Source organism: Sphaerodactylus townsendi, linkage group LG01, assembly GCF_021028975.2.
Source record: "Sphaerodactylus townsendi isolate TG3544 linkage group LG01, MPM_Stown_v2.3, whole genome shotgun sequence".
Classification (NCBI taxonomy): Eukaryota; Metazoa; Chordata; class Lepidosauria; order Squamata; family Sphaerodactylidae; genus Sphaerodactylus; species Sphaerodactylus townsendi.
Genome location: NC_059425.1, coordinates 177974931 through 177989418, shown reverse-complemented (window position 1 = coordinate 177989418; position 14488 = coordinate 177974931). Strand labels below are relative to the sequence as shown.

The following is a 14488-nucleotide window of genomic DNA, read 5'->3' as shown; positions in this document are numbered from 1 at the left end:
CCTTGGCTGGCCTGCTGCCACTGTGCCCATCCAAGCTGCCCCCTGATGGGCGCCATGGCAGCAGGCCAGCTCCTGGCTCTATGTTTAGGTGCCCTCCCCTGCGCTGACCCTGCTCTTTTGAGCCGGGTTGGCACAGGGGAGGACGGGGGGAGGGGGCCGATTTTGCACTCCCTGGCCATTGCGCCCAGGGTCATCTGACCTCCCCCATCCCCATGGTGGCTCTTCAGGGCTTTTTCAGATCCGGGAAATGTTGGGGGACAGGCTTAACAACCCCTCAAGCCCTGGTCTCAATCCAGATGAGGCCCCCATGTGCGGAAATATGAAGTTTTTTAAAAAATCATTGGAAGCTCTTGACACAAAACTCTGAACATGCATCTGGTAAGGCCCTAAGTCATAGGTATCAAACTCGTGGCCCTCCAGATGTTATGGACTACAGTTCCCATCATCCCCTGCCAGCATCGTGCTGGCAGGAGATGATGGGAACTGTAGTCCATAACATCTGGAGGGCCGTGAGTTTAACACCTGTGCCCTAAGTGAACCTGAAAAGCTGCCCTTCGAGAGATCCCTGGTCGTATCAAGGTTGCTTCTGGAGTCTTCATGTTGCAAAAAGGCCGATTTCCAGTGAATGTTTTTTTTCTCATCCGATTGGAAACACGTTTCCTCGTTGGCTACCCTGAGACAAAGTCACTTTCCCTCCTTCCAAAATGGTGGAAAACAATTTATTTGAACATAACCTGAATGTGAACATCGGACAGTAAAAAAAACAGGCAGAAAATAAGACAAAGTGGTAAAATGGATCTTGATTACAAAACAGTAAAAGCCACCATACTGAAAATTGCGTCCACTGATTTCATAGCAAGAGCACCACTGGAAACGAGAGATGTAATGGTCCAAACTGTTCCCCAATTCTGACATGTCCCCCCCACCCCCAGGAACGACTGTGCAAACTTATTATGTAAACCTCAGGCTTTAGGGAAGGAGGGTTAGCACCAACCTGGACGCTCACATTGGACAGGATGTGGCTCTTGGAAGCCGGTCCCTGGCTTCCTTAAGATTTTATCTCAAGCAATTCTGATAATAATGCTAACTGCAAGATCGCTTATCAGGGCCTCTGATTTACTGGATATAAGAGACTGCCCTGCCCTGAACGGACCATGCTAACCTGTTCTCATCAGATCTCATAAGCTAAGCTCTTGTTAGTACGTGGATAGGAGACCTCTAAGAAATAACAGGGGCGTGATGCAGAGGAAGTCAATGGCGAACCACCTCTGTTAGTCTCTTGCCTTCCAAAGCTCTCTGGGTTCCCGTTAAGTCAGCTGCAACTCGACGGGACATCACACACGTAAGAAGAGACTAAGCAACCAATAACTAGACTGTTATTTGTATCAATGTTGTCGAGTTAAATTCTTTTAATATAACTTGTTTTGAACTGGAGGGTTTACGCAAGGTTACGATTTTAGTCATCGCCGCCCTTGCTCTGAAGAACAGCCGGTCTTCCAGGAATTTTCTCCTTGTCCTTAAAGGGTCAAGCGAATTTTCTGGAGCTGGGTAGCCAAGGCAACACTTTTTCTTATTATGAAAATAAAATAATAGCAAACTCTAAAAAAAAAATGTGTCAGCAAGATAAAGGATCGTTTTATTCTGGAAAGAGGATCCTAATAATGCAAGTAGAACGTGCTCTTGATCGTAGGAATAACGGTAGTGCATTTTAAGATTCTAAAGTTGTATCAACCAAGTTTCCCCCAGTTGAAAATATTGTGTAAGAATGAGCAAACCTGCATTTTGCCCCTTGTAGATTACAAACATTCTTGGGAAAAGAGAAATGGACAGCTAGGAGCATGACGTAGCTCAAAAGCAGGGACATGAGCGGGCTTTTTATAAAAAACATGGGATCTGTTGAGTGCTAACTTTTTAATTACTTTTTTAACGTAGACTCTATATATCCTGCTCCTTTTATGTTCCACCGATTCATTTTACAGCTATTCTCCTGGAAACAGTTTGATAGAAGACTCCCCTCAGCAGAGAGTTGTAATCAGGCACTCGGAAAAGGTGGCTCTCCCCATAGGCCACGTCATACTCAGTGGTTTTCCCAGTCACGAGGACGCGTAAATTGGACTCGTTGACTTGCGTGCCAACAGCCAGGACATAGATCTCGAGGCCTTGCTGCCGAGCTTCTTGAACTGCTCTCTCGATGGCACTTGCAGTGATGCCTTGAGAGTTGCCATCAGAGAAAATCAATACTCTGTTCTTTGCCCCTTGACGAGGAGGCGGCCGGTACAGGTTGGTGACGTAGCTGAGAGCAGCATTCACGTCTGTGGCGTCGTTCATGAACTGCATGTTGTCGATGGCCTCAGCAATCACAGTGTAGTTCTGCTCAAAGCGTGCCTCCATTTTCTGCTGAGCTTTGCCACTGTACTGGACAACTGAAATACGCACAGTGTCCTCGGAAGGCTTGGCTGCTGACAGGAACCGCTCGGCCAGGCGCTTCACAAATTTCTTGGTGGTATTGAAATTGCGACTCCCAACACTTGTAGAACTATCCACCAGGAGCGTAATATCAGCTGGACCATCAAAGGAGACTAAAAAGAGAAGAGATATTGGCTCTTAACTCTGCTGCACATATTCTAAATATCCTACAGAAAACATTGATTGACGATGGGGTGAGGTCTTCTTTTGTTGGTGTCCATGCACTGGTCATAGATACTTTGTCCCAAAATGCACATCAGAATAAACAGATCAGCACAACAATTTTTTGTGAATTTTCTGCGATAAAAGGGAGACAGGGGTTCCAAAAGCAATGAGATTATATTGGTTCCCCATTGAAACTGCCTTGCTTACTTCGTCAAATGCTATTTCTATAGCAGGGTTCTCAAAGGCACATTTTGGGGGCTGTACAAGAAAGCTGCCATTAATGTGGATTTATTTAGATCCTGTGGAAATTGTTCTTATACATGTAATCTTCCTTTTCAGGCCCAGGAGCATGAGATATAAAGCTATGTTACACAAAGAATTACATGCAAGTTGAGTAGAAAACACAGGAGGGTGACATAAAAAAAGAAATGATAGAGAAAGCAAAGATTAGGGATGGCCACCAAATCCAAAAGATGATTGTAATGGTAAACTTTTTTTTTTTTTTAAAAGAGCATATCCAAATTCTGGTGAAATTCAGGCCTGCTCACAAAAAGTTCCTGGCCAGCCAAAGCACATCTTTTCTCCTCTGACTTAAATCCTGGTGGCAACAGCATATGGACTGTTGCATCAGCCCCAGCTTGGGTGCCAGGGAAAGTCGAGGAAGAATGTTGAGTTCCTACTATGGGTGTCACACAATCTGGTGAGTATATGCTCCATAACTACATATTGGGAGGGGCTTTGGCTCAGTAGCAGAGGACACACTTCGCATGCAGAAGTTCCCAAGTTCAGTTCCCAGCTTCTCCACTTTTACTAGTAGGAGGTGCTGGGTAAAACCTGTCTTTGGTTGAGACTCAAATCAGAATAGACAATACTGTACAGGGCAGCTTCCTGCCTCCTTGGGTTAACTCAGCAGGCTAAAGAGGCTTGAAAGGCACAAGGAAAGCTTTGGAAAGAATACTCACTTGGGCAAGTGTAGTCTGGGCATTTCTTGTCTGTAAATCAACCAAAAACAAGATGGCTTCAAATCAATTTGTTCACATATGGACAACTTTTGGCAGTCAACTGGTGGCTTTTATTTAATTCCTTGTGCTATAAAAATCCCGAGGAGAGCAAACTGTAGAACAGGTATATTTCTAAGCCTGCACAGATAACCAGCCCTGCTTGTTTTCTGACATGGCTGACATTATAAACAACTTTTTGTAGAGATGTCAGGAATGTGGTTTTTTTCAATATATTTTAACATTTGTGACCCTCTTTTCTATAAAGCCCACCAAAAACACAGGAAAATTGAAGCCCTAATTATAATGGGGTAAATCTTAGAGAGCCAGTGTGATATAGAGGATAACAGACTCTAATCTGGAGAACCGGATTTGATTTCTCATTTTTCCACATGAACAGTGAACTCTAATGGTGAGTACCAAGTTTGATGCCCTGCTTCCCCATATGAGTGGTGGATCCTAGTCTGGAGAACCAGATTTGATTTTCTACTTCCCCACATGAGCAGTGGATTCTAATCTGGAGAACTGGGTTCAATTCCCCATTTCTCCCACATTATCTGCGAACTCTAATTTTGAGAACCGGGTTTGACTCCCCACTCCTCTACATGAAGCCTGCTGGGTGACCGTGGGCTGGTCACAGCTCTCACAACTTTCTCAGCCTCACCTACCTCACAAGCTGCTCATTGTGTGAAATGGGAGAACGGGAGCGAGACAAGCGACTGAAAGCTGCCTTGAGACTCCTCATGGTAGAGAAACACCGGGTATAAAAACTAACTCATCCTTCTTCTTACCCCTCCAATGAGCAAAGTTTATTTATTTAAATATTTACACCCTGCCTTTCGCTTGGGCTCAAATCCGAAGCCTTCTTCCAACTTGAGTGGCTCCTTCCATTAAGGCATAGGTGTCAAACTCACGGCCCTCCAGATGTTATGGACTACAGTTCCCATCATTCCCTACCAGCATCATGCTGGCAGAGGAGGATGGGAACTGTAGTCCATAACATCTGGAGGGCCGCGAGTTTGACACCTGTGCATTAAGGGAAGAGCTGTTTAGGCTGCAGGAAGGTTCCTTGGAGATTGGTTGGATCTACTTCCACTATACAGTAAACAAGTGGGCTAAAAGAGCAGTTATCAGTGGCAGCCTTCAGATAAAGCAACTAACCAATGTAGCCTTACAAAACAGAATTCCAGCACCAGAACAAATTAGGAATGCAGAAGATACTGGAGGGCTGATGTATGCTTAATTATACTTGTACATGTGAAGTTGATTTCACAAGAAATTTGCAAGCACCTGCATTCCAAAGCAATACTGCAAGGCCCCTTCTGCACATGATCTTGGGCCCCTTTCGCACTTGCAGACTAATACACTTTCAATCCACTTGCAATGCACTTTGCAGTTGGATTTTACAGTGCAAAATAGCAAAATCCACTTGCAAACAATTGTGAAAGTGGATTGAAAGTGCATTATTCTGCATGTGCAGAAGGAGCCCAAGATGGGTCAAAGCACCATTCATCTGTCTTTTACTCATTACTTAGTTCATGGTAGCGCTATGGCAGCAACGTGCGATCAACAGTTCTCATCTCACTTTCAAAAGCCAACAGGTGAGAGGAGGGAACGGAGAGCCACCCAGGTCGCCTTCCTGCCCAACTCTCCTTGCTTCCATTTTAGCCTTAAAGTATCATCTTATGAAGACCAGGAAAGCTCATATCTATGCATGCAGTCTCCATAGCGATGCAGACTCTTCAATGTGGCACAGTTCTACAGTGACTGCACACACTGCTCTGTATCTGGTGAGAGTGGCAGGACAGCTTGCCTGGGGTCTTCTACCTTGCTTACTCCACCACCCACTGGCCAAATGAGGACCACACTAGGGATTCAGAGGTTTCTGGAATATTGTACTGATGTCAGAGAACAGATAGTTTTGCCAAGAGCTTAGCCCATGCATAGGTCTGCAGATGGTGGGACAGGCAGGGCAGAAATATTTTAATAAAGTGAAATCCTTATTAGATCAAGGAACTGTATTTGAGGGTTGCCTGGAATGTAAAGAGAGAACTGTCAGGGACTGTTCTTGTTACAATACAAATGTAAAATGTTTGTAACGTGGCTGGTGTTTTACCCAGAAACATAAACATAACTCCCAGCTTCAGAACAAGTCCAAGCTTTTACCTCTCCAATCCCCCACCCAAGGGTGCACAACTTTTGTACAAAGACACGCAATAAGATAGTGAAGGGCTACTTAACATATGGTGGGTCCGTCCTTGAGTATTGTAAAATGGTATTCTGATTTCATTAGCCATACTTCTAAAAGCTGCATTGTTCCCTTGGGAAGAGACAGTCAGACTGCCCTCAAAGCAACCCTTCGCTCCTAACCTTTTCTGCATTGATTGTACTAAAGTGAGAATCCGGATTCCAGTTTCTCTGACTTGCTACTTCCTTGGACAACGGCCTAGAAATAGGTGGCAGCTGATCTCAACCAAGTACCTAAAGACATCTCACCCACCTTTGCAGATATAAGAGGTAATGTTGTGCATGAAACTGTCATCCAGAAGCTCCGCGTAGTTTTCTCGCAGAATAGATATGCCCGAACAGGCAATACTTGATAATTGCTCAGGGTTTGGAGGAGCGTGGAAGATATCACCAATACCCAAGGGGTACACCTACAGGGCAATAAATATTCATTGTTGTAACAATCTACACCAGGGACCCCCAACTTTTTTGGGACTGGGGGCAACTTCGGCATTCTGATACTGGGTGATGGATGAATTCACAACTTGGCTGTCATGGGACGGAGCCACAAACACACAGGAGGTTCAAATGCAGAGGAGAAGAGGGGTAATTGGAAAAAAAATGAGGGAGAACACTGAGGCGGCACCCACTGCTTAAACAACATTCTTTTAATCTGAACAGCCAATCAGATCTCCAGAGCCAATTGGAAACTTTTCAGGGCAGGGGCCCACCTAACCCCACTCACTTCCTAAAAACACTTGGTGAGCCTCAAGAAAGGTGTCTGCCGGCACCAGGGTGGTCACAGAATGGGGAAGTCTGAGGCATTCTAGGATGGTGAGCAAGTCCAAGGGTGCCCAAGATAATGGAAGGAAAACAACCTCTAAGCTTCTCTGGCTACGCTCTGGAAAGTTTCTCAATGCCCACAGGCAACATTTATTATTTTGCTCTGCTAGTTATGAGAACATAAGAACATAAGAAAGAGCCTGCTCGATCAGACCAGAGTCCATCTAGTCCAGCACTCTGCTACTCGCATTGGCCCACCAGGTGCCTTAGGGAGCTCAAGTGCAGGAGGTGAAAGCAATGGCCTGCTGCTGCTGCTGCTCCCGAGCACCTGGTCTGCTAAGGCATTTGCAATCTGAGATCAAGGAGGATCAAGATTGGTAGCCATAGATTGACTTCTCCTCCATAAATCTGTCCAAGCCCCTTTTTAAAGCTATCCAGGTGAGTGGCCATCACCACCTCCTGTGGCAGCATATTCCAAACACCAATCACACGCTCCGTGAAGAAGTGTTTCCTTTTATTAGTCCTAATTCTTCCCCCCAGCATTTTCAATGAATGCCCCCTGGTTCTAGCATTGTGAGAAAGAGAGTTTCTCCCCTGTGACAGTCTGTTTCCCTTACCAATACAGCTTATGCTGAGTTCCACCTTTAAATCACTCCCCAAATCCATGTGACGTGTGTCTGCATAATAAAAATGCTTCACATACTGGGAAAGACATTTTTGATCCTCAAAACATTGCTTCTGAAAGCACTGTGGTTCAAAGTTAGAACAATATCATACCAGGAAGCTCTGATATTGTTCTAACTTTGGCCACAGTGCTTTTGGAAGCAATGTTTCGAGCCCTTCTAAAAGGCTAGGTGGAGTCCATTTACAGCTGCATTTGCAATCAATTCACACCTGCACCTGCATATATCCCACTCTGCAATCACTCCACACTGTGCCACAGAAAGAAACACATTGACAAGCTGGAACGGGTCCAGAGGAGGGCAACCACAAAGGCAAAAGATCTGGAATCCATGCCCTACAAGGAGAGAGGGAGCTGGGGGTATTTAGTTTGGTTAAGAGGTGACATGATAGCCATGTTTAGATATTTGAAGGGATGTCACGTTGGTAAGGGAGCAAGCTTGTTTTCTGCGGCTCCAGAGACTAGGACCAGGAGTCATGGGTTCAAGGTGAAGGACAAGAGATTCCACCTAAACATCAGGAAAAACTTCCTAACATTAAGGGCTGTTAGACAGTGGAACGCACTACCTCGGAGTGTGGTGGAGTCTCCTTCTTTGGAGGTTTTTAAAGAGAGGCTCAAGGGCCATCTGTCAGGAGTGCTTTGATTATGTGTTCCTGCATTGCAGAGGGTTGGATTGGATGGCCCTCGAGGTCTCTTCCAAGTCTATGATTCTATGACAACTTGCTGTGATGTCCTTCTGATGATGCCAGCCATAGATGCAGGTGAAACATTAGGAGCAAAAACTATCAGACCATGGCCAGACGCCTGGAAAATCCACAACAATCAGCTGGTTCTGGTCATGAAAGCCTTCGACAAAACATGCATGCTTTTGCTTGACCAGAATTGGCCTCCTTTCCTTTTGACTAAATGTGCTGCGTCAGAAGACACAGTGGCATACCACCTCCCCTGCCTCTCCCCTGCCACTTGGTTATTAGTTTCACCTGGGTATTGGCTTCACAGAGAGCGTTCAGTGGGACTGGGTCTCGAAGGGTGTCAGATCGTCCGTCTGTGATAACGATGGCCACTCGGTTGTCAGAGGAAAACCGTCGCAGCAATTGGTCCTTGGTGAACTCCAGGGCCTCCCCTGTATAGGTGCCCCCAGCGATCCAGTGCAAGTTCTTCACAGCCCTATGAGGCAAAAACAGCAGCAAGGGTCAATGCCAAATCGTTGAAGCAAAGCTTCTCTCCAGACAAAGGCATGGCGGCTCGTCTCCCAGCCCCTTCCTTTGTGGTCCGCCTCTTACTTCCCCTAGGCATGCTGGAGTTAATTTTTTCCTTGCAGAAACCTGCAGTCATGTCTTCAAAAGACCACCGACGCAACTCTTTTGTGACACCAGAAGTGGAAACAACCCTGCTATTCTCTGTCTCAGAAAAAAGATTTTAGTACGGTCAGCTGAGGGGCGGAGGTCGAGAAAATCTTATGCTTCCGCACTAGAATATGGTCCAGAATGAATATGAGAATTATCATTCATTTTTATGCGCTGCCTTTGGGCTTTTCCCCATTCTCCACAATCCCCCCTATGCCGCACACTGCTCTCAGCGCGCGGTATCCCTGGCGCGCGCCCGGGCGTCCCCACGACCCCGCACTCTACGCGGGGTCATCAAAAGGCACCGTTTACAAGAGCGCCAGGGATGCCGCACGCTGAGGGGGCGCGACAGCGTCGGGGTGGCTGTGCTGTCGCTGCCCCTGTCGTGGGGAGTGCCGGGGGACCCCGCGCTACTTGAGGAGAGTAGCGCGGAGCTCAAGGTAAGTGGGGAAAGGTCCTTTGTCAAAATCATTGGTGCTTTAATGAACACTAGCAGTAAAGCCCATCATACTGAACAACACAGTGGGGTCTAGACAGCTGTTGGTGGGTTAACGATGGCCACCCAGGGGGCCAACCCCTCCTGTCTTTCTTCCCCCCTTGGCCATCTTTTTTTGCCTGTTCTGCCCCTTCTTCTCTGTCTGTCACTCTCTGTCCTGCTATTCCACATAGCCCACCCCCGTCTGCAAAGGGTGGATCGTGGCTCTGACAAGGGGGGGGGGGAGAGCCAGCAGGGTGTCTGTGAAGATGGAGAGAGTTCTCCTCATCTACATAGCTCCTGCACCACATGTGCAAAGCTGTATCATGGCTTTGCAAGGGGGGGGGGCATCAGGGTGCCTGTGAGGCTGGGAAGAGTTCTCCTCATCCCCATGCCCCCCATTTGCAAAGCTGGGATCCTGGAGATTTGGGGAATGCGCCGGTGTGTGTGTGTGTGTGTGTGTGTGTGTGTGTTCAGCAGGGATGTTACATCACAGCAGCTGGTAGGGAAGCTGATCTCTGGATCCCAGAGATTATGTTAGGTTGCCAACCTCCAGGTAGGGCCTGGAGATCTCAACTGTTCTCCAGACAGCTCCCCTGGAGAAAATGGCAGGATATGCCCTGCTGAGGGCCAAATCTCCAGGAATTTTCTATTTCACGGTTGCATATACTGGGGGTGGGGGATGATGGTCCTATCCCTTCCCTGGCAAAAGCCAGTTCCCCACATTTGATGGGAGGGGATGATGGACACTGTAGTCCATAACATCTGGAGCGCCGTGAGTTTGACACCTGTGTTCTACAGTCTTCTTATATTGCTTTTAAGACCGTTTCCACCAGTGGTTGACTAATTCAGGATTTTTCCTTGCTTTTGCTGCGTTGGCCTTGTCACTCCAGATCTAAACTTACTCCTTCAATTGTCCAACATTGTTGATGTTGGCATCTCCCATGGCCACCAGCTCCTGAGTCTTGTCATGGCTGTACTGTACGACACCAACACGTGACTCGCCGGGGTCAAACTGCGAAAGGAAAGTTAGACGTCATTTGTCAACCTGCACATTATTGTAACTGACTAAAACCACGGATGGTTGGCAGCACTTGGGTTTTTTCTTTTTGTGGAGGTGGGAGGAAGTTGGTGGGGAAGGTGGGCGTATAAATCCAAACTCCTCTTCGGGCCTTTCCCCACTTACCTTAAGCCCCGCGCTACTCTCCTCAAGTAGCGCAGGGTCCCCCGACACTCCCCACTATAGGGGCGGCGAAAACGCAGCCGCCCCGACGCTGCCGCTCTCGCGCCCCCTCAGCGCGCGGCATCCCTGGCGCTCCTCGAAACGGCGCTTTTTGATTAACCCGTCGTGGGGATGCCCGGGCACGCGCCAGAGATGACGCGCGCTGAGAGTGGAGTGCAGCAAAGGGCAGCAAAGGTAAGTGGGGAAACGCCCTTCTTCTCATCTGAGGTAAATGGGGCTGAGAGAGTTCTGAAACCACTGTGACTGGTCCAAGGTCACCCAGCAGGCTTCACGTGGAAGAGTGTGGAATCAAACTTTGGTCACCGGATTAGAGTCCTGTCACTCTTACCCATTACAGCATGGAAAGTCAGTCTCTACTTCATGTCTTCCATCAATCCAAATGGCCAGGCAGAATCTTTTCCAGAGTTGGACAGAGTAACTGGGGAAATATGGTCGAGGGCAAGCCTTACCCTCACGTGTTCGTCGCTGCTCAGCCTGTCAATGACTTTTATGATGAAATCCTTCGCAATCTGGAAGTTTTGGAGGCCGATACTCTCAGAACTGTCCAGGACAAAGAGGACATCCACAGGGCCACACTTGCATTCTGAAGCAAAACACAGGACCACATTATATATAATACTGGCTCTGGGAACACCTCAGTTCCTCACTATACAAGATAAGTCAGAAACGGTATAAATGTTCCAAAAAGAAAACCTCTGTCTGGCTCAAAAAGCAGCATTGAAAAACTAAACCTTTAATAGAATTAATTAAAAGGTCTATATCAGTGGTTCTCAACCTTCCCAATGCCACAACCCTTTAATATAGTTCCTCATGTTGTGGTGACCCCCCCCCAACCATAAAATTGGTATATATAAAATATAAAAAGACCGTTTTCCGATAGGCAACCCCTGTGAAAGGGTCATTTGACCTCCAAAGGAGTCGCGACCCCCAGGTTGAGAACCACTGGTCTATATCAAAAGACCAAAAGACCAACAATAAAGAAAAATACAAAACATGGATAACACATAACAAACAGAAAGGGGATCCCAAAACATACACTTAGAACTCAAAGTCTCTGTATGAATGGTATCCCTTCAGTGAAAATCCAAAGAGAAGAAGAAGAAGAGTTTGGATTTATATCCCCCTTTCTCTCCTGTAGGAGACTCAAAGGGGCTGACAACCTCCTTGCCCTTCCCCCCTCACAACAAACACCCTGTGAGGTAGGTGGGGCTGAGAGAGCTCCAAGAAGCTGTGACTAGCCCAAGGTCACCCAGCTGGCGTGTGTGGGAGTGCACAGGCTAATCTGAATTCCCCAGATAAGCCTCCACAGCTCAGGCAGCAGAGCTGGGAATCAAACCCGGTTCCTCCAGATTAGATACACGAGCTCTTAACCTCCGATGCCACTGCTTCTCCTGCTGTATAAATGGTATCCCTTCAGTGAAAATCCAAAGAGTAAGAAGGATTCCAATTGCTTGATGTTCAGCTGGATTCCACTTCAGGCGATAGGCCACATACAAGCTTCAGTTAATAGAAACATCATGGTGCCACCACCATTTGTGTTATCCATGTTTTGTATTTTGCTTTATTGTTGGTATTTTGATCTTTTGATATAGACTTTTTAATTAATTCTATAACAGTTTCTCTCAGATCCGGAATTTAACAGTGGTGGTGGCACTACCAGGGAAGAAGTCACATCCTTCTCAATGATCTAAGGCTCAGTCCAGGTTCCATGACAAACCACAGTTATGCTAACTATGGTTTAAAATTTCTAAATGGACAAGCAAAATATGGTTTGGAGCAGCTCCTACAGGTGCCCTGGGGTCTCCAGAAGAGGAGTAATTGCCATCCTATGACTTGCATCCTGTAGAGGGTTTCTGAGGATGAAGGAAGGATGACTTTTGCTGTTTCCTCTCTTCTGTTGCAGACCTTTGACTCTCTTCCCCATGTGGAAGTATTTTGAGCTACTATCGAGGGTGCGGGGAGTAGGGAAGTCCCAGTGAACAGGAATTCCTCTTGGCTGCACAAATTTCCAGTGGATCCCAGCCTTTGTGTTCTCAATTCAGATCATGTAAAACCATTTTGCAATGCAAGCCTGGTCTGAAAATCCCCTTTAGATTCTGGATTCTGATTCTAGCCCACCCCCAAATGGCAAACCATGGTTTGTCGGTTTGGACTGTGCACTATACCACTGTTACACTTCCTTATGGAGAATTTAGTAGACTGTCTGAAAATGCCCTGAGGATTAAGATTCCACGTTGGCTTTTCACATGCACGATAATTTATTATTTTTATTTATTTTACAAAATTTATATCCTGCCTATTTAACCACATCAGGGCTTCCAAAGCTGCTAATAAATTAAAACGCACATAATAAAACTGAATTTTAAAAACTATTGAAACCAATGTCTGCAAGGGCACACACCCATTATTAAAACAATTAATAACAAGGCTAAATGTATGCCAAAGAAACAAAGGGAACAATTAAAACACTGGTCAGGAAGGATGGATTATTAAGGAAACACTAAACAAAACATAAAAGTCTTCATCTGCTGTTAAAAGATGGCAACAGAAGGACAAGACACCATTAAGGTGACAGAACATTTAGCTCTCTTTAAATCAGACACATAGGTGACATTAAGTCTGATGAAACAGTAGTTTCAAAGAAATGATAATCAAAGCCCTTGTGCCTTTCATAAGACTTTAGTCACCACACAGACAAATGTAATTAAACAGCAGAGGAAGTGGCAATAGTAGGTGATCAACAACAAGAAGAACAGAAGAAGAGTCTGGATTTATTACCCCCTCCTCTCTCTCCTGTAAGGAGCCTCAAGGCAGCTTACAAACTCCTTTCCCTTCCTCTCCCCACAACAGACACCTTGTGAGGTAGGTGGGGCTGACAGAATCCTGAGAGAACTGTGACCAGCCCAAGGTCACCCAGCAGGCTTCATGTGTAGGAATGGGGAAACCAATTCACCAGACAAGAGTCTGCTACTTATGGGGAGGAGTGGAGAATCAAACCCAGTTCTCCAGATCAGAGTCCACCTGCTCTTAACCACTACACCGTGCTGTCTCTCAGTACAATTCATGTTGAACTGCTCTCTGAAGTCACCTGGGTGGATATTATTCCAAATGCCTCACTCTAGTTGAGGCAATTTCTGGCAGTGAACAAATGGCTCTCCCAATGGCTGCCGTGTTGCTAGTGATGAGTGCCTCTTTAGGACAAGGGCGTGTTGCCCTGGAGGCCAACTGTATGTATCCAAATGGCTTAAAATGGCGGCCAAGTGTCTAGGCCCAAGAAGAGGGTGCTCACGTGAAAATAAAACCACAATAAAACTAGCAAGTGTGATGTTGTGGTTGTGAGTGTTGGACTGGCATCCGGGAGACCCTGGTTTGAATCCCCACTCATGCCATGGAAGGTTGCTGGGTCACCTTGGATCAGTTCAATTTCAGCCGACCTCACAGAATTGCTGTGAGGATAAAATGGAGGAGAACGGTGTAAGCGGCGTCGGGTTCCCATTGGGGAGAAAGTGGGGCATAAACAGAGGTGGGATCCAGCAGGTTCTCACAGGTTCCCGAGAGTAGGTTACTAATTATTTGTGTGTGCCGAGAGGGGGTTACTAACTGGTGATTTTGCCACGTGATTTTTGCCTTAGTTACGCCCCTCCTCTCAGCAGTAGTGTGCAGAACTTGAAGCAGTCTAGCAGGAGGTGCACCGGCATGCATGGCAGCCTGCGCCTGCGTGCATTCGTTTCCCGCCCAAGGGCCGGTGCAGCGGCTACGGCCTTGCCACAGCCCCGCCCAGGAATGCCCCGCCCCCGGAATGCCCAGTCATGCCCCCGTCGGGCCCCGCCCAGCCCCATTGGCGCTATGCCACAGTTTGAATCCCACCACCATGGGAACCTGTTATTAAAATTTTTGGATCCCACCACTGGGCACAAATGAAATAAATAAATAAATAAATTTGCACAAGTGACACTCACCACAGCACGCTAGGAGAAAGGAAGGAAAAATAAGATATGTTTAGAGTCCCATGATGCAGAAACCATTGCACAATTCAATGCTACTACGGTGCATCTGATTTGATCGAGAGGACAGTTCGAACAGGAGCTGACCCCCACACTGAGT

General features: G+C 46.7%; 1 protein-coding gene across 1 annotated transcript in view; it reads right to left on the bottom strand.

Moving 5' to 3' along the window:
* Nucleotides 1–707: 707 nt before the first annotated feature.
* The window catches only part of COL6A1 (collagen type VI alpha 1 chain), a 73116-nt gene continuing 59335 nt past the window's right edge, over nucleotides 708–14488 (bottom strand). The window contains exons 29-35 of the mRNA XM_048500759.1: nucleotides 14344–14352; nucleotides 10834–10967; nucleotides 10047–10156; nucleotides 8301–8487; nucleotides 6130–6286; nucleotides 3594–3623; nucleotides 708–2579 (exon numbers count right to left, since the gene is read on the bottom strand). Coding sequence (XP_048356716.1) covers nucleotides 1969–2579; nucleotides 3594–3623; nucleotides 6130–6286; nucleotides 8301–8487; nucleotides 10047–10156; nucleotides 10834–10967; nucleotides 14344–14352 — 1238 coding nt within the window. The 3' untranslated portion in view covers nucleotides 708–1968. The remainder of the gene's footprint in view (nucleotides 2580–3593; nucleotides 3624–6129; nucleotides 6287–8300; nucleotides 8488–10046; nucleotides 10157–10833; nucleotides 10968–14343; nucleotides 14353–14488) is intronic.